Raw genomic sequence first — 19,632 nt, forward strand, 5'->3', positions numbered from 1 at the left:
TCTCTGCGACCCCATGAATCACAGCACGCCAGGCCTCCCTGTCCATCACCAACTCCTGGAGTTCACTCAAACCAAGTCCACAGAGTCGGTGATGCCATCCAGCCATCTCATTCTCTGTCGTCCCCTTCTCCTCCCGCCCCCAATCCCTCCCAGCATCAGAGTCTTTTCCAGTGGGTTAACTCATCGCATGAGGTGGCCAAAGTATTGGAGTTTCAACTTTAGCATCAGTCCTTCCAATGAACACCCAGGACTTATCTTCTTTAGAATGGCCTGGTTGGATCTCCTTGCAGTCCAAGGGACTCTCAAGAGTCTTTTCCAGCACCACAGTTCAAAAGCATCAATTCTTTGGAGATCAGCTTTCTTCACAGTCCAACTCTCACATCCATACATGACCACGGGAAAAACCATAGCCTTGACTAGACGGACCTTTGTTGGCAAAGTAATGTCTCTGCTTTTTAATATACTATCAAGGTTGGTCATAACTTTCAATCATTAAGACTCAACAAATTTAACATGTAACATCAGCTGAAATGTGTCTTTATTAATATAAGAACAAAAGGTTTAACAAATTAATATTGGAAGTAAATTGCATCAGATATCCAACCAATTGAGCTTCCCTGGTGGCTCAGAAAGTAAAGTCTGCCTGTAATACAGGAGACCTGGGTTCAATCCCTGGGTTGGGAAGATGCCCCAGAGAAGGGAAGGGCTACCCCTCCAGTATTCTTATCTGGAGAATCCTATGGACTGAGGAGCCTGGCCAGCTACAGTCCGCAGGGTTACAAAGACTCAGACATAGCTGAGTGACTAACACTTTCACTTCACATCCAACAAATTGTTACTAAAGTGTATAGTGTGCTAGGGATTGAGGTTATGCAGGTAAACAAGATGGATGGAGTTCCTCAATTTTTTTCATATTAAGCACACTTAAGGAAACAAATGTGTAAAGAAACATGTTTGATTATAATTTTCAATGAATTTGATAATTTCAAATCATCTTAATAAGATCCAAGTTGTTATGACTGACAGGGAGAAAATGAATTGGTTCAAGCCAGTGAAACTGAATATATAGAATTCGTAAGTATCACCTCAGAAAACTTTGTACATTCACATGCCAGGCTCTTAGTCTCCAAAGGGTGTGGCAAGGAAGGTGAGAGTTAAGGTACATATTAGAACACACCTGTGGCTTGGAAGGAGTCCTGTCCTTTGTAAATTAACAGACTTACAGAAATTAATTTATCTAGATCAGCATGCTAATGTCTAGCTTAGGGCAGCATCCTGGCAGCTGGGTGAATGCTATCTTATCAGAGCAGAGTGGTCATCAACAACTATGGGATCATCTGGTACAAAGATGGAATGACATAGATGGGGTCAGGAGAGGTGTGGTTTGACAGAGAAAGAATGATTTAGAAATCTAGATAAAGTTCTTGTACTACAAAGTGAGGCAAGTTCATGGCTAAAGTCACATGATGACAAAGTTCGAGAGAAACTAGAATTGGAACAAGTGCAGATGACAATTTGTGATGATAGCCAGAGATCAATTATACCTGATAAATGGGTAAGACATGGCAACTGCTCCTTCTGAAATAAATATCTTGGAGAATAATATTTTCTGTTTGAAGAGTCTTGAAGTAGTCCTTGATTCTTTTACCTCATGAAATTCACGTGTTAATTTAAAAGTGATACTTTCATGGTTAAATATTTCTCACAAGAAGAGTTTAGACCTCATTCATATTGTCTCATTTAGAAAAGGTTCAGAGTGGAGAAATTGACCTTTGTGGGCTACTAAAAGTTAGGGTTGATGTTAAAGATCTGTGATATTCATGGTTGGAGTTTTCTGGTCCATTATGGGGAGAAGCTGCAGTTTCAGTTCTAAGATATCTTTGGTTTAAAAATGAATAATCATAAATGTGACAGTTGAATTTGTCAATTTGGGAGAATCCTGGCTTCGTAGGGTGACCAACGGGTGGATTTTCAGGGAGTGAGTCAAGCTTTGCTTAAAAATAGAAAATCTCTAAGTTTTCTTTCTACTCTGAGATAAAATAACTATAGAATTGTTTCTTTGGAGTGTATGTTACTTGTATATGTTTGAACACATGTATCAAAGATAAGTAACTAATATTATACTCCTTGGATGTTAAAAGAGCATAGGATCTAGAGCAAGACTGCTGCTGCTAAGTCGCTTCAGTCGTGTCCAACTCTGTGGACCCCGTAGATGGCAGCCCACCAGGTTCCCCGGTCCCTGGGATTCTCCAGTCAAGAACACTGGAGTGGGGAGCCATTTCCTTCTCCAATGCATGAAAGTGGAAAGTGAAGTTGTTCAGTCGTGTCCGGCTCTTCGAGACCCCATTGACTGCAGCCCACCAGGCTCCTCTATCCATGGGATTTTCCAGGCAAGAGTCCTGGAGTGGGTTGCCATTGCCTTCTCACAAAGCAAGACTACTCGGATTCAAAACCAGCTCCTCTCCTTACTAGCCCAGTTATACTGGCAAGTTAATTAGCTCATTTTACCTCTATCTATTCAAGTGTAAAATGAAGATAACACTACTAACAATATAAGAATTATTGTGAGAATCAAATGAGTTAGTGTCTGCAAAGTGCTTAGAACATTGGTTTGCACACAGAAAGCACTCAGATATGCTAGTTATTTTGATGATAATGGTGATGATCAGCATCATGCCAATGCCTCTGACTTTTTGAAAGAAGAATGAGTTAATAGAATCTTTCCTGAGTAACATTACTTTATGTTAAAACTTTTAATTATAGAGTATCTCAAACATGCATAAAATTAGAATGGGGTAATGAACCCTCCCCATATACCTACCCATCTTTCAGCTTTAACAGTGATCGTCTCAAGCTCAGTCTTGCTTCGTAATTTCTCCCACCCAATTTCTCCTCTCTGTCAGAGAATTCTGAAACCAATCCCAAGCATGTTTTATTTAATCAGTTGAGGGTTCTTTATTTCCAGTGTGTATCTCTTAAGGATATGGACTCTTTTCCCTAAATTATAATCACATTATCCTCATCATTTCTAAAATCCCTTAATATTTATTAAATATCCTTCCAGGTTTCACATTTCACAGACTGTCATATGTGTACATATGTTTGTGGGTGTGTATATCCTTGAAGTCAAAATGTTTTCACCTATAATTTCCTCTAAATAAAATCCTTTTTTGTGGGGAAATATAAACTTTTATTGATAAATAGGTTATGTTGAAATAAATAAGAGTGATAGTTTTTAGGGAAATAAACCTGAAATGATAGTTTTTAGGGTCAATCACTTTGGGACTTATTTGAGAAATGAAGTATGCTATACAATTTCCAAAGTGATCTGAAACTTTCTGTAACTTTATTGTAATTTTAGACTAAAATCCATGTACAAATCAGAGTTTAAGAAATCCATGTTGTCAGAACTATTTAATATTTCAGGGGAATAATGTGAGAATTGCTCTGTTGTATTCACTTAGCAATAAGATTCACTTTGAGTTTGGAGACTCATAAGTGAAATAGAATTGGGCAGTGATGACAAGAGGGAGCAGACTATTAAGCCACAGCACACTGTGAGGGTGCTCAGTTTTTCTCCTCATTTTCTCTTCTCCAGGAATATTAATTTTGAAAAGGTTTTGGGTTTATGTGACAAATTCTTTCCCCACCCCCTGAAAATTCTCAAAGCACATTTCAGAAACTCATTTTTGGCAGATGAAAATTTAAGTAAATTGGCCAAGGTCACAGCACAATGAGGGCAGAGTTATCAAGGCAATGCAGTTTCCTGCTTTTTCCACCATCCATGAAATTAGAGTAACTCCACCCCTTAAAATGAAAGGGTCTACTTTTTTTTTTTCTTTCTGAAATTATAAACCACGATTTTGAAATGTTTTTTACCGTTAACCTAGACTCTCAAAAGTGGTTTTTTTAGGCTATGAAATGTATGTGTGTGCTTTATTTCAGCTACTATAACTTCATATATTACAACCTACAAAATTTGCTTTAAAAGGAGAGTGCATTTTTCGTTCAAGCTGAACCATCAGATTTTCTTTTCATGAGATATGACATGATGAAGAAGCTCTCTGTAGGAACAAAACTAGCTCACTTTCTATGGGTAAGCACAGACTGTAAAGTAGATTATTAAAGTACACAGAAATAGAAAATTAGATCAGAAGTGATATTTTCCTGTGAAGTCTTATTTGGGCCTTATAAAATGAGAAAGAACTAACCTTGTTCTATTTCTGAACCCTGAAAAAAGCCTCCAAGCAGGCATATCACCTTTAATTAGGTTTCTGCTTTTGGGAAGCATTCTACCAGCCCCCTTTCATTTATTTTTAATGATGTTATCACTAACAGGCAAACAGTCCTTTAATAAAACAAAAACAGTTTCTATATAAAGCCTGGTGTACATGTCCTGAGTCAATCATCTAAAAACAAATGTTATGATTGTTTCCGTTGTGCTCTTAGAACCCTTAATGGCCCTACTGTGCAGATATGCAAAACATCAACCTAGGAAATGTAACCATGTCTGTTATGCAATTTTCAATAAATGCTTTCCCATATTCACTTGCGGTATTAGCAGTGAGGTTAAAACTACAGGGTCATGGAAAAGACAGAAAGGTCAATTAGTTGGGTTTTTTCTGCATAAGCTACTCCAGCTCTTTCATGAACATGCTAACAGTTTAAGACTTTAAGAAACAAGCAGGGGCAAAACTCACCCAAAATATTTATAAACTAAATCAGTGTGTGTGTGTGTGTGTGTGTGTGTGTTTAGTGCTTGGTACCATTGTATTTTGTCAAAAAATTCCAGTTTGTGGGAAGCAAAAATCTATGCACAGATACCTGAGTATTTTAGTTTCATCTTCTCAATCTCTGAGGATAATGGTGAGTTTGCTATCCAGACCAAGTTTGGAAATTTAAATTAATATATAACTTGATTTAGTATTTCCTCCATACATAGATTTTGAAATACAAATACAGAATAAACAAAAGTTAAAGATTCTCTTTTGAGAGTAATGGTAGAGAATAGACTTTCCCTTTAAATATACAAAGTTTTTTAGGCCACTTAGGATCCCCATTTTCCTTGAACAGTTATTCCTGCCTGGTTTCCTCATACAACCCTTCCACTGCTCCCTGTTTAAATATTTCCCACTATTCAATGCCCATTTCTTTTTTAAAATTTTTTTAAAAATTTATTTTAATTGGAGGATAATTATTTTTACAATATTGTGGTGATTTTTGCCATACATCGACATGAATCAGCCATGGGTATACATGCTTACTGCCATGAAAATTTTGTTTTTCTTCACTCTGATCTCAACTTGCATCATCTAAATATAATTTCTTCTTTTTCTAAGTAACCACTAGATGCCATTTGAGTCAATCTTTTGGCACATAACCTTATTGAGATTATAATTGCATGTATTTTTTTTAATCTTCTTCTTAGAGCTCCCTCTTAATCCAAGATAATGTCTATGAAATTGCATTGTAATCAAGAGCATGGTTTCCCAGTAGAAAGTTTTGGTTTTTTTTTTTTTGGTTGTACTCTCCTGGATGCAGTAAGTAGAGAATGTAGCCTTCTCATTTCAACTTTTACCTTTTGCCTCATCTCATCTCATCTCATTCACATACTCTATCAAAAGACATTAAGTTATTACTCTGTGTTAGAGAGTTGAAGTTCATATGTGTGTGTGTGTGTGTGTATGTTCTATTTTTCCCCTTAAGAGTGGTCCCCAAATTTTGTCAGCTTCTCAAAGGTAAGAACTACTGATAAATACGATAGTTGCATATATGTGTAATAAATACTTCATGCATTAAATCAGGCAGAGCTCTGAGTTTGGTATATTTCTTAGCACTCCATCATAATGCCAAACATGCACTTACAATGATTTCCTTTGCATATTAAAACTTCTCTTTCATTTACCAAAAGTGAAATCCAGAGTTGCCATACTGCTTCAAGTAACCTCTTAAGTTTGTTGATGCTTTTCAGTCATTTTAGCCAAAATCTGTACTGTCTTCTTTTTTTGTAAGTCATTCTACTGATTTTTTTTAGGATCTGTGCCTGAAGAGAAATTGATAAACTTTGGCCCTTTCTCAAGTTACTTCTATCATAGTCAATTTTATCTGTTCACTGAGCTAACTTAGGGTTAGTTTGTCTACAGCAACTGTAATAATATATAGTAGTAATTTACTACCAACATGATATTTCATCACAAGCCTTATTAGAGAGAAGTAATATAGAAACCGCAGGCTTATGGCTCATGGTACCAGATTAGCATCCCCTCCATGGCACATTGAAGCTAAGTTTACAAAAAGAAATTTGTAATAAATTTAGTTATTTATTAATTATTAGTACTTATATCTGATAGCATTTTCTGTTTCACAAGGCACTTTCACATACATAATCTAATTGGATTTGAACTATAATCCATTGAGTTTGTGGTCATCTTTTTAATAAACAGACCAAATGAACATCAAAGAACATAAGAGGTAGAATCTTCCTCAACTATTTGCTAATACTTGGTAGAACCAAGGACTTAAATTTACACTTTCTTAATCTAGCCTGGGTTACTTTTCATTTTATAATAATTATATCACATTATGGTGACAATTTTATGTAAAAAAGAAAAAAGAGTAATATTAAATCCAGACTTTGAAAAGTGGGCTTAAAATATAAAACAGGAGGTAAGTCTTATTTCATGATATTCCTGGATTTTTATAAGAACTGGAGTAGATACATGAAGGTTTGTGACCAGTTTTTAAGATTACATCTGGTATCAGAATGATTAGCTCCTATCGTTAAATTAACTCTAGAGTGCCTTGAGTAGGAATAAACCACCATTGAGGTATTGTTGAGCTCAATTTAAATGACTATGTTTTATGTTTGGAAATACATTTCAAAAATATTTTTAAACACCAATCCTTAATTTTTTAGATTATTCATGCTGCTACTCCAGTTGAATAATGTGGCTGATGAGTTTACAAAGTCCCCAATAAATATAACTTTAAATTACAATTGAATGCGAATTTGTCAAAATGACCAAAAAGTTTGTATTTCTATAAATAGTCACTTCTTTATAGAAAGTACCATGTTCACCACAACTTTTATCAACTTTTTACTTAACCATTATAGAAATATAACATATTAATGCACGCTTTCAGATCACTTGTAAACATTAAATATGGAGATTTTTTCCATTTTAATAATGCTGCTATTTTACATGAACATGAATATATGTGACCACTGTGAAATGTATGGTTTTCTAAAAGTGAATGAGTTTTCTTCTACTTGGAATTTATGGTATAATAAAAGATATCAGAGAAAAGACACACACACACAAACTTGAAAGAGAATATATAATTCAAACCCAGAGGGATTAGTTATGAAAATAACAACTGAGTTAGACTTTATTAACAGGAAAGAAAACATTTTAAAAGTGGAGGCCCATTATTTTTTCAAGCAACATTGTTCCTTAGGATATCCTGCTAACTTGTTATGAGTGATAAGATTGGAAATAAAAAAGCCTGTCTTACAGAAGCATCAATCTTAGTGATAGTCATTTATTGGTAAGTGACTTACAATATGAGAAGAATCATGTGAAGTATCATTTTTTATACTTCACTGATTTGGAGCTTTAAAGTATTTTCTTCTCTTTTTTACTTTCCCTTTATATTATACATTATAATTGGCATCAATTGATTTTGTGTTGTTATATTAATAATTGTGATTATATGTTATATAATTATTAAAATGCTAATTAGCAGTTTTTTCCAGTTAAAAGATGAAATTTGTTAGTCTAAAATATTTGCTGTTTTATTTTGCTTTAGAAAACCACTATAGTTCCCTATGGCTAAATTAAAATACAAGGATATGTGCATGCTAAGTCACTTCAATCTTGTCTGAATCTTTGGGACCCTATAGGCTGTAGCCCATCAAGCTCCCCTGTCCATGGGATTCTCCAAGCAAGAGTACTAGAGTGGGATGCCATGCCTTCCTCCAGAGGGTCTTCCCAACCCAGGGACTGAACCCATGTCTCATGTATCCTCCATCGGCAGACGGGTTCCTTACCTCTACCACCACCTGGGAAGCCCATAAAATACACAGATACTTTAAATTTAATAACCACTGTTTCTTAGGACTTTAAAACCAACAATTCTTAAGAGAATTGGCACAATTGCTGGCCCCTACAGATGTAGAGTACTTAAAAACATTGTGCCCCAGTTAATGCAGGTTTCGAAAGTACTTACTTTATTCTTAGGAAGATATACTTGTCATTACATCTGATTTGCCATCCTCACTGCTGTGAGTGATTGTCTTATAAATTTTTTAAATTTGATAAAACTTATCAAATTGGAAAATTCTATAAAATGAAGCAAGATAAATTGACTTCTTATAAAATGACATTTATCACCTGAGTATAATCAGTAGCTTTCTATGAAATGTTGTGTTTCTGTTTGTGAATTTTATATATACATAAGCCTGTGGAATTTAGAATTAAGATAGTGTAATTCAGCCTCTAAATGGATCCATTTCACTCTCCAATTGGTATAAGAAAAATTTCCACTTAACTAATTTTATGATTTCTTATGGGGCTTCCCAGGTGGTTCAGTGGTAAAGAATCTACCTGCCAAGGCAGGAGATGCAGGAGACCCCTGGGTTGGGAAGACTCCCTGGAGAAGGAAATGGCAACCCACTCCTATATTCTTGCCTGGAAAATCCCATAGACAGAGGAGCCTGGCAGGCTACAGTCCATAGGGTGGCAGAGTCTGATGTGACTGAGTGACTGAGCACAGTGATTTCTTATAAGAAATCATAGAGAATGCGTAACTTTAGACTTGAGTGATACTAGAGTTTGTCTCACTCAACCTGCCAGTTTTTTAAAAACTGAGGAAATCAAAACCTGAAGAAGTTGTCACATGTTCAAAGTAGCTGATACTAACTGGACACTAAATTACGTTTATTTTGTACACCAATGTATTCAGAAAATTGTATGCACTGTTTTATTTACCTAAAGCTGTGGAACAAACTGCACCAAAACTTCGTGGCTTAAACCAGCAAACATTTGAAATCTCATAGGCTCTATGGATCACAGACCTGGTACAGCTTAGCTGGATGCCTCTGGTTTAAGGTCTCATCAGTTTGGAGCTGTAGCCTCATGGAAAGGACTGACTGGGTGGGGGTGGGGGGGTTGTTTGTTTTCAAGTCATCTCATGTGGTTTTCACACCCCTATGTCTCTTGTCCTGTGTCTTGGCACAGGACTATCTCATGACATTATAGCTGGTTCTTCCATGACAAGAATGTCAGGAAAGGGAGAGAGAGAAATGGAAATGACAGACATTTTACAGCTGAATCCTGGAAATGACATTCCATCACATTTGCTTTATTCTCTTTGTTAGGTCTAACTCAGACTAAGGGGAAAGTTCTATACAAGATATGGATAACAGGATGGAGGAATCACCAGAGCCATCCTGTAGGCAATCCCTAACCTTAACCCTACCACATGCTCAGAGAAAATACTTCCCAAGTATTTGTCAAGTCGATTAAAATATTTATTTATTAAGTCTTTATAGTAAAACATCTCAGGTAATGGAATTGGAATACAGACTCTTGGTGGACCAATACTATGTTCTGTGTATGTTTTTCTCTCTGATTTTGTACTGAGGTTACAAAAATTATTCATACACTGCATCTATGAAATACGCAGTGAGTCTTAAAGATTAAACAGAGAAGATGGTTCAGACATATGTACACATTCTCAGAGCTAGAGAGGGAGAGAGACAGAAAAATAAAGACTAAATACGGAAAAATGGAAATATTGAATTTGAGGGAGGAATTCAATTTGTTTTCCAAGGGCTGGTTTAAGAAGTTATCACAATAAAATTGGAGAAGGAAATGGCAACCCATTCCAGTATCCATGCTTGAAAAATCTCATGGACAGAGGAGCCTGGGGGGCTGCAGTCCATGGGGTCGCAAAGAACCGGGCACGACTGAGCGACTAACACTTACTTACCACAATAAAACAATAAAAAGTTTTATTTTGCCACAGTTCTGGAGGCCAGAAGTGTAAAATCAAGGTATTAACATGGATGAACTCCATCCAAGAGGGTAAAAAGGAGAATCTATTCTTTACCTCTTCTAACTTCTGGCGCTATCAGAATTCCTTGACTATTACCCCAAATTCTGAACCCTGCCTCTATCTCCACTTTGCCTCCTCTTTTTTTCTGTGACTCTCTTCTCTCTCTCTCTCTCTCTCAAATCTCCTTCTGCCTTTCTCTTATAAGGATATTTGTCATTGGATTTGCTGCTGCTGTTTAATATCTCAGACATGGCTAACTCTTTGCAAGTCCCTGGGCTATAGCCAACCAGGATCCTGTGTTCATGGGATTCTCCAGGCAAGAACACTGTAGTGGATTGTCATTTCCTTCTCCAGGGAAGTTTTCACCCAGGGATGGAACCTAAGTTTCCTGTGTCTCCTGCTTGGCAGGCAGATTCTTTACCACTGAGACACCTAGGGCCCATTCCATATCAGAATGATCTCATCTCAAGGTTCTTAATTTAATCATGCCTGTAAAACCCCTCTTTTCAAATAAATGAGAATTACTGGGATCTAGGGATTGGGGACTCTTGCCTGGAATCTCCCATGGATGGAGGAGCCTGGTGGGCTGCAGTCCATGGGGTCGCTAAGGGTCGGACACGACTGAGCGAATTCACTTTTCACTTTCATGCATTGGAGAAGAAAATGGCAACCCACTCCAGTGGTCTTGCCTGGAGAATCCCAGGAATGGGGGAGGCTGGTGGGCTGCCGTCTATGGGGTCACACAGAGTCGGACACAACTGAAGCGACACAGCAGCAGCAGCAGCAGGGATTGGGGATGGACATATAGTTTCGGCAGGGGGTAGGGGGTGAGAGGTGGGGATGGCTACCATTCCATCCACCACAGAAATACATAGGGATTCTTTGTTCAGTTCTTGCAACTTTTCCAGAATTTTAAAGCATGATATGAAAGAACATAAAAACAGAGGTTACATTGTCAAATGTCATAAAAATTCAAAGAACTTAGCATCTGACAAGCTATCTTTTAAAGGTAAAACTTTTAAAATATACAGATGTATTAAATTAGGTGTTTCGTCAATCTGTGCTTCATTGTCATTCACTATTTGAAGTCAGTGGAGATTATGTCATGTCAAAACTCTTCTGCATTGCCTGGCCTCTCAAATTTTTGCTTTAATCTTTTTAAAAACATTTGTGATATCAAAGGTCACTTTTATTTCAAAACGAATAACTATGTTCCCAATTTTGCTATCCTTGTAGTAAGACTGAGACTTTCTATGATGTTAATTGCCACAAGATGACAACTTTTTCTCAGATAGTAGGGTCTTGAAGCCCAAAGGAATATTTTTGTTTTGTTTGATCTCTGATTAGTTTGTCTTTTCAAATATGTATATTGATCTTAAGAATCACTCTTTTTCATTTCTTTAGCTGTCGTGCCTTAAATTTGATTGAGTTAAAGTGACCTTATGAAATATCTCTGCTATATAAAATGATAAATAAATGTATCTAATCAAGTATCTCTATACTAAATGAGTCTATTTACACTTACCTTAAACCACGAAGATCAAGACAAGCATTCCACTGAAGCAACTGCCGGGGGGAAAAAAGACACACACACCACACACCACATACATTTACACATAAACAAGGAACAGTTTTAATCCTGGGAGGATAATGGAGTAGTTAATAGAATAATGATGGTAAACAAAATGTTTCACTAACTGTGAGATTTACGTACTTTTCGACTGAAATCATTCACTAGGGTCTAGATAAGCTCTTAAAGTTTTCATATTTTATTTTTTAACATTATATCTCCAGTGTCTATCACATTGTTTAAGTAGATATTGATAATACTAAGTAGATATAGTTATAAATGTGTATAACATGGGTAACTAATGAATTAACTCACAGAGTAGCCGAACACAGTCAAGCATAAATGTATTGAAGTTAAATCAACTAGTTAAGGGATTGTTGGAACTTATGTCAAACGTGTGTGTGTGTGTATACATACATTTGATGCCATTTGCTTGGACAACCTTTAAGAATTGTGGATTCATCAACTCTAAAGCTGAAAGCAAACACAGGTGGTTGATTCTATGTCTTTCTTCAAGAGACAAGCAATTATTATCCTCATGATCTATTAAGCCACATTTTCTTTAGCATGTGACAGCTAAGGTGATGTTGATCAAAAAATATAGCTCTTTATTCTTAAACAAGTTCACTTGCACATAGATGTTTAACTAGTGCCTTTATAGAGCTATTATGAAAAAGCACTAGCAGCCTTGGTCTGGAGAAGTAATTTATGACAGCTAGGTAAATGGTGTCCAAGATCACCTTGATAGTATTAGCTATTCAGCATCCCTACCCCTGCACTGTGGTATTTCTTTAACTCTGTTGACAAATGTGAAAGAAAAAAAAAACACACACACACAATGAGCCCTACTCAGACTGCTTACTTTGTTTCTCCTTCTAGTACCTGCTGCTTCAGATCATCTGTCAGTCAGTTAACAGAGAAGAGAGTAGAAGGAGAAACTGCAGAGGAGTGAGTGTATATGAGAGAAGCGTAGTTAAAAGAAGGCCTTGTGTCTATCACTACCCTCCCCAACCTTTCTTCCCTTTTGGTTCATTAACTGGAAGTGTGGAAAGGTGAAGGGAAATGAATTTAACTTGTCCTGACATTAGTTAGAGACAGAAATGCAATGACTTCCAGAATATTTCTGCCCCAGAGAGAGGTAATTGAAAAAGGTGTTGTGTGGTAAATGGTGTAATGAAAAATAAAGAAATGATTCAGGAGAGTGGAATCAAATTATAAGAATAAAGGCAAGTGTGCTGAAGTTTTTAGCCAGTTGAAAAATTGAGAGATACTATCAGGACTGTGCAAATATATTGCTCTGATTAATTTCCTGGGGTGAAATATGAAAATATTTATAAAATTGAGAATCCTGTCCTGAATAAAATTTTCTCTGTGATATAATAAGCTAAAATAAGCCATAACAAGTATCCATCTATGTAAAAACATTTAAATAGTAAAGAACTGAATAAGAAGGTTTCATGTGAGAGTAGAAAGAATTTGTATCTGGACATTGCTCTGAGTTGCTTACAACCTGGGAGAATACTCAATAAACAAAGTAAAGGCTAACTTATCTTCAGTTCAGTTCAGTTTTAGAGGGTATTATATTTGACTTTTGAAATGTTGTTTTGGCTGTTGGTATTCTCTTTTTTTTCCTTTAGACCCCTTATCATGTTTAAAAAACTTAGTTTTTTAATGTGAGGTGAGAGGTGTGTGCATGCATGCTAACTCACTTCAGTCATGCCTGACTCTTTGCGACCCATGGACTGTAGTCCACTAGGTTCCTCTGTCCATGGTATTCTCCAGACAATACTACTGGAGTGGGTTGTCATGCTCTCCTCCTTACATCTCCTGAGTCTCCTGCATTGATAGGCAGGGTTTTTTTTTTTACCACTAGAGACACCTGGGAAGCTCCAAGGTGAGAGGTATTCAAGGGTCAAATTAATTCAGTTCAGTTCAGTTAAGTCAGTCATGTTCAAATCTTTGCAATCCCACGGTTGCAGCACACAAGGCCTCCCTGTCCATCACCAACTCCTGGAGTTTACTCAAACTCATGTCCATTGAGTCAGTGATGCCATCTAATCATTTCATCCCCTGTTGTCACCTTTTCCGAAAACCTTCAGTCTTTCCCAGCATCAGGGTTTTTTCAAGTAAGTCTGTTCATTGCATTAGGTAGCCACAGTATTGGAGTTTCAGCTTCAGCATCAGTCCTTCCAATGTATATTCAGGACAGATTTCCTTTAGGATGGATTGTTTGGATCTGCTTGCAGTCCAAGTGACTCTCAAGAGTCTTCTTCAACACCATAGTTCAAAAGCATCAATACCTCAGTGCTCAGCTTTCTTTATAGTCCAACTCTCACATCCATACATGACTACTGAAAAAAACCATAAACTTAACTAGATGGATCTTTGTTGGCAAAGTAATATCTCTGCTTTTTAATATATTGTCTAAGTTGGTCATAACTTTTCTTCCAAGGAGTAAGTCTTTAATTTCATGACTGCAGTCACCATCTGCAGTGACTTGGGAGCCCAAAAAGATAAAGTCTGTCACTGTTTCCCCATCTATTTGCCATGAAGTGTTGGGACCAGATGTCATGATCTTTGTTTTCTGAATGTTGAGCTTTAAGCCAACTTTTTCACTCTCTTTCACTTTTGTCAAGAGGCTCTTTAGTTCTTCTTCCCTTTCTGCCAAAAGGGTGGTGTTACCTGCATATCTGAGTTTATTGATATTTCTCCCAGCAATCTTGGTTCCAGCAATGCTTGATTCCCAGCAATTGTGCTTCAGCCAAGCATTTCTCATGATGTACTCTGCATATAAGTTAAAGAAGCAGGGTGACAGTATACGGCCTTGATGTACTCCTTTCCCTATTTGGAACTAGTCTGTTTTTCCATGTCCAGTTCTAAAGGTTGCTTCCTGACCTGCATACAGATTTCTCAATTGCAAGGTCAGTTAGTCTGGTATTTCCACAGTTTGTTGTGATCCACACAGTCAAAGTATTTGAAATAGTCAATAAAGCAGAAATAGATGTTTTTTTGGAACTCTCTTGCTTTCTTGATGATGTAACAGATGTTAGCAATTTGATATCTGGTTCCTCTGCCATTTGTAAAACCAACTTGCACATCTGGAAGTTCAAGGTTCACATGCTGTTGAAGCCTGGCTTGGAGAATTTTGAGCATTACTTTGCTATTGTGTGAGATGAGTGCAACTGTGCAGTAGTTTGAACATTCTTTGGCATTGCTTTTCTTATGGATTGGAGTGAAAACTGACCTTTTCCAGTTCTGTGCCCACTGCTGAGTTTTCCAAATTTGCTGGCATGTTGAGTGCAGCACTTTCATAGCATCATCTTTTAGGATTTGAAATAGCTCAGCAGGAATTCCATCACCTCCAGTAGCTTTGTTCATAGTAATGCTTCCTAAGGCCCATTTGACTTTGCATTCCAGGATGTCTGGCTCTAGGTGAATGATCATACCATCAAATTATCTGGGTCATGAAGATCTTTTTTGTATAGTTCTGTGTGTGGATGTGAGAGTTGGACTATAAAGAGAGCTGAGTGCAGAAGAATTGATGCTTTTGAACTGTGGTGTTGGAGAAGACTCTTGAGAGTCCTTTGGACTGCAAAGAGATCCAACCAGTCCATCCTAAAGGAGATCAGTCCTGGGTGTTCATTGGAAGGATTTATGTTGAAGCTGAAGCTCTAGTACTTTGGCCACCTGATGAGAAGAGCTGACTCATCTGAAAAGACCCTGATACTGGGAAAGATTGAATGCAGGAGTAGAAGGGGACGACAGAGGATGAGATGGCTGGATGGCATCACTGACTCAATGGAAATGGGTTTCAGTAGACTCCAGAAGTTGGTGATGGACAGGGAGGCCTCATTTGCTGCGATTTATGGGATCACAAAGAGTCGGACATGACTGAGCAATTGAACTGAACTGAACTCTGTGTATTCTTGCCACCTCTTAATATCTTCTGCTTCTGTTCGGTCCCTAACATTTCTGTTCTTTACTGAGCACGAAATGTTCCCTTGGTATCTCTAATTTTCCTCAAGAGATCTCTAGCTTACCATTCTGTTTTTTTCCTCTATTTCTTTGCATTGATCGCTGAGAAAGGCTTTCTTATCTCTCCTTGCTATTCTTTGGAACTCTGCATTCAAATGGGTATATCTTTCCTTTTCTCCTTTGCTTTTTGCTTCTCTTCTTTTCACAGCTATTTTTAAGGCCTCCTCAGACAGCCATTTTGCTTTTTTGCACTTCTTTTTCCTGGGGATGGTCTTGATCCCTGTCTCCTGTACAATGTCATGAACCTCCATCCATAGTTCTTCAAGCACTCTATCAGATCTAATTCCCTGAATCTATTTTTCACTTCCACTGTATAATCGTAAGGGATTTGATTTAGGTCATACCTGAATGATCTAGCGGTTTCCCCTGCTTTCTTCAATTTAAGTCTGAATTTGGCAATAAGGAGTTCATGATCTGAGCCACAGTCAACTTCCAGTCTTGTGTTTACTGTCTGTATAGAGCTTCTCCATCTTTGGCTGCAAAGAATATAATCAATCTGATTTCGATATTGACCACCTGGTGATGTCCATGTGTAGAGTCTTCTCTTGTGTTGTTGGAAGAGGGTGTTTCCTATGACCAGTGCATTCTCTTGCCAATACTCTATTAGCCTTTGCTCTGCTTCATTCTGTACTCCAAGGCCAAATTTGCCTGTTACTCCAGCTGTTTCTTGACTTCCTATTATTGCATTCCAGTCCCCTATGATGAAAAGGGCATCTTCTTTGGGGTGTTAGTTCTAGAAGGTCTTGTAGGTCTTCATAGAACCATTCAACTTCAGCATTACTGGTAGGGGCATAGACTTGGATTACTGTGATATTGTATGGTTTGCCTTGGAAACTAGCAGAGATCATCCTGCATTTTGGACTCTTGTTGACTATGATGGCTACTACATTTCTTCTAAGGGATTCTTGCCCACAGTAGTAGATGTAACAGTCATCTGAGTTGAATTCACCCATTCTAGTCCATTTTAATTCAGTGATTCCTAAAATGTCAACGTTCACTCTTGACATCTCCGGTTTCACTACGTCCAATTTGCCTTGATTAATGGACCTAACATTCCAGGTTCCTATGCAATATTGCTCTTTAAAGCTTCGGACTTTACTTCCATCTCTAGTCATATCCACAACTGGGTTTTGTTGTTGCTTTGGCCCCATCTCTTCATTCTTTCTGGAGTTATTTCTCCACTGATCTCCAGTAGTATATTGGGCACCTACCAGCCTGGGGAGTTCATCTTTCAGTGTCTTATCTTTTTGCCTTTTCATTCTGTTCATGGGGTTCTCAAGACAAGAATACTGAAGTGGTTTGCCATTCCCTTCTCCCGTGGACCATGTTTTGTCAGAACTCTCTACCATGACTCGTTTGTCTTGGGTGGCCCTACATGGCATGGCTCATAGTTTCATTGAGTTAGACAAGGCTGTGGACCAAGTGATGAGATTGGTTCAGTTCAGTTCAGTTCAGTTCACTCGCTCAGTCGTGTCCGACTCTTTGCGACCCCATGAATCACAGCACGCCAGGCCTCCCTGTCTATCACCAATACCTGGAGTTCACCCAAACTCATGTCCATCGAGTCGGTGATGCCATCCAGCCATCTCATTCTCTGTCATCCCCGTCTCCTCCCACCCCCAATCCCTCCCAGCATCAGAGTCTTTTCCAGTGAGTCAACTCGTCGCATGAGGTGGCCAAAGTATTGCAGTTTCAGCTTCAGCATCAGTCCTTCCAATGAACACCCAGGATTGATTGATTTCCTCTAGAATGGACTGGCTGGATCTCCTTGCAGTCCAAGGGACTCTCAGGAGTCTTCTCCAGCACCACAGTTCAAAAGCATCGATTCTTCGACAATCAGCTTTCTTCACAGTCCAACTCTCACATCCATACATGACCACGGGAAAAACCATAGCCTTGACTAGACGGACCTTGGTTGGCAAAGTAATGTCTCTGCTTTTTAATATGCTATCTAGGTTGGTCATAACTTTGCTTCCAAGGAGTAAGCATCTTTTAATTTCCTGGCTGCAGTCAGCATCTGCAGTGATTTTGGAGCCCCAAAAAAATAAAATCTGACACTGTTTCCACTGTTTTTCCATCTATTTCCCATGAAGTGATGGGACCAGATGCCATGATCTTCGTTTTCTGAATGTTGAGCTTCAAGCCAACCTTTTCACTCTCCTCTTTCACTTTCATCAGAGGCTTTTGAGTTCCTCTTCACTTTCCGCCATAAGGGTGGTGTCACCTGCATATCTGAGGTTATTGATATTTCTCCCGGCAATCTTGATTCCAGCTGGTGCTTCTTCCAGCCCAGCGTTCCTCATGATGTACTCTGCATATGAGATTGGTTAGTTTCCTGTCATCGTGGTTTCCAGTCTGTCTGCCCTCTATGGAGAAGGTTAAGAGGCTTATGGAAGCTTCCTGATGGGAGAGACTAACTGAGGGGGAAACTGGGTCTTCTTCTGATGGGCGTGGCCATGCTCAGTAAATCTTTAATCCAATTTTTTGTTGATGGGTGGAGCTGTGTTCCCTCCCTGCTATTTAACTGGGGTCAGACTATGGTGGAGGTAATGAAGATAATGGTGACCTCTCAAAAGGTCCCATGCGTGTACTGCTACACTCAGTGCCTCCAACCCTGGAGCAGGCCACCACCAACCCACGCCTCCCCTGGAGACTCCTGGGTCTTGGTGCACACAAGGTTCTGTTTATACCCTCCAAGAGTCTATTTCCCAGTCCTGTATAAGTTCTGGCAGCTCTATGGTGGGGTTAATGGCGACCTCCTCCAAGAGGGCTTATGCCATACCCAAGTCTGCTGCCATACCCAATGGCAGTCCACTGCTGATCTGTACCTCCGCAGGAGACACTCAAATACAGTTCTTTCTCAGTCTCTGTGGTGTCTCTGGTCCAGATCTTTAGTTTTAATGATATTGAACAATTCAATTATAATTACTGAAGAATGTATTTGATTCCAGTTTTTTTTGTTGTTGTTGTTTTTTAGTTATGGATTTAAAGTTTTTAATTGTATATTTGTTTGTAGACTCCTTAAGAATATATTTGAACAAATCATTGATATATATAACCCTTCCAGGTTAATTGAGAAAGAAACACTAATATACAAAACATTTCTCCTACATGAAGTTCTTGAAATATCCTATTGTCAGTCCAAACAGAATAAACTAAAATGAGATAATTGGGAAGGTGCCCATAAAGTCAGACTGAATATATTATCACAACTATATATGAGATAATATTTGTTTTAAAAAGATTCTATGGCACTGTAAACTCAGTCTCATTAGAGACTGCATTTAAAAGGCTTATAAAGTTACTCATTAATGTTATCTTGTTGTATCTCCACAGCTTTTTCATTAAAGAAAATTCAGCAGAAAGCATTTTCTCCTGATAGCAGGAACCAATTTGCAATAAATGTTCTGGAAACCACTAGGGAAGCCATTACTGAGGTCTAATAAAAACAGACAAGCGTAACTTGTTCTATATTTCTGTTTCAATCACATACAGATGAGACCCCGCTTTCCACACCAACTGCGAGAGACAGCCTTGACAAACTTTCTCTAACTGGGCATGGACAACCACTACCTCCAGGATTCCCATCTCCTTTTCTGTTTCCTGATGGATTGTCTTCCATAGAGACCCTTCTGACTAACATACAGGTAGGACTTTTTCACATTCTGGTTGAAAGGAACATGGAGGATTCAGCTGTCAATTTTTCCCAAAGTCATACTATTCCAGCTTAATCCATTCTTGAGACTGACAAAACCATGATGATGAATTTTTCTAGCAATTTGGTATTTTAAACTTAATGCTGCTGCTGCTAAGTTGCTTCAGTCGTGTCTGACTCTGTGCGACCCCATAGATGGCAGCCCACCAGGCTCCCCAGTCCCTGGGATTCTCCAGGCAATAACACTGGAGTGGGTTGCCATTTCCTTCTCCAATGCAAGAAAGTGAAAAGTGAAAGTGAAATCGTTCAGTCA

The 19,632-nt window shown here is 38.2% G+C and overlaps 1 protein-coding gene across 2 annotated transcripts in view; it reads left to right on the forward strand.

The window, feature by feature from the left end:
- DACH1 (dachshund family transcription factor 1) overlaps positions 1–19,632 on the forward strand; it is a 477,975-nt gene that overhangs the window by 402,055 nt on the left and 56,288 nt on the right. For both annotated transcript variants that reach the window (XM_055426443.2, XM_088842679.1), the window contains one exon: positions 19,160–19,311. In XM_055426443.2, coding sequence (XP_055282418.2) covers positions 19,160–19,311 — 152 coding nt within the window. The remainder of the gene's footprint in view (positions 1–19,159; positions 19,312–19,632) is intronic.

This window comes from Moschus berezovskii, chromosome 13 (genome assembly GCF_049115385.1).
Source record: "Moschus berezovskii isolate FMDL1 chromosome 13, NW_MosBer_1.0, whole genome shotgun sequence".
Classification (NCBI taxonomy): Eukaryota; Metazoa; Chordata; class Mammalia; order Artiodactyla; family Moschidae; genus Moschus; species Moschus berezovskii.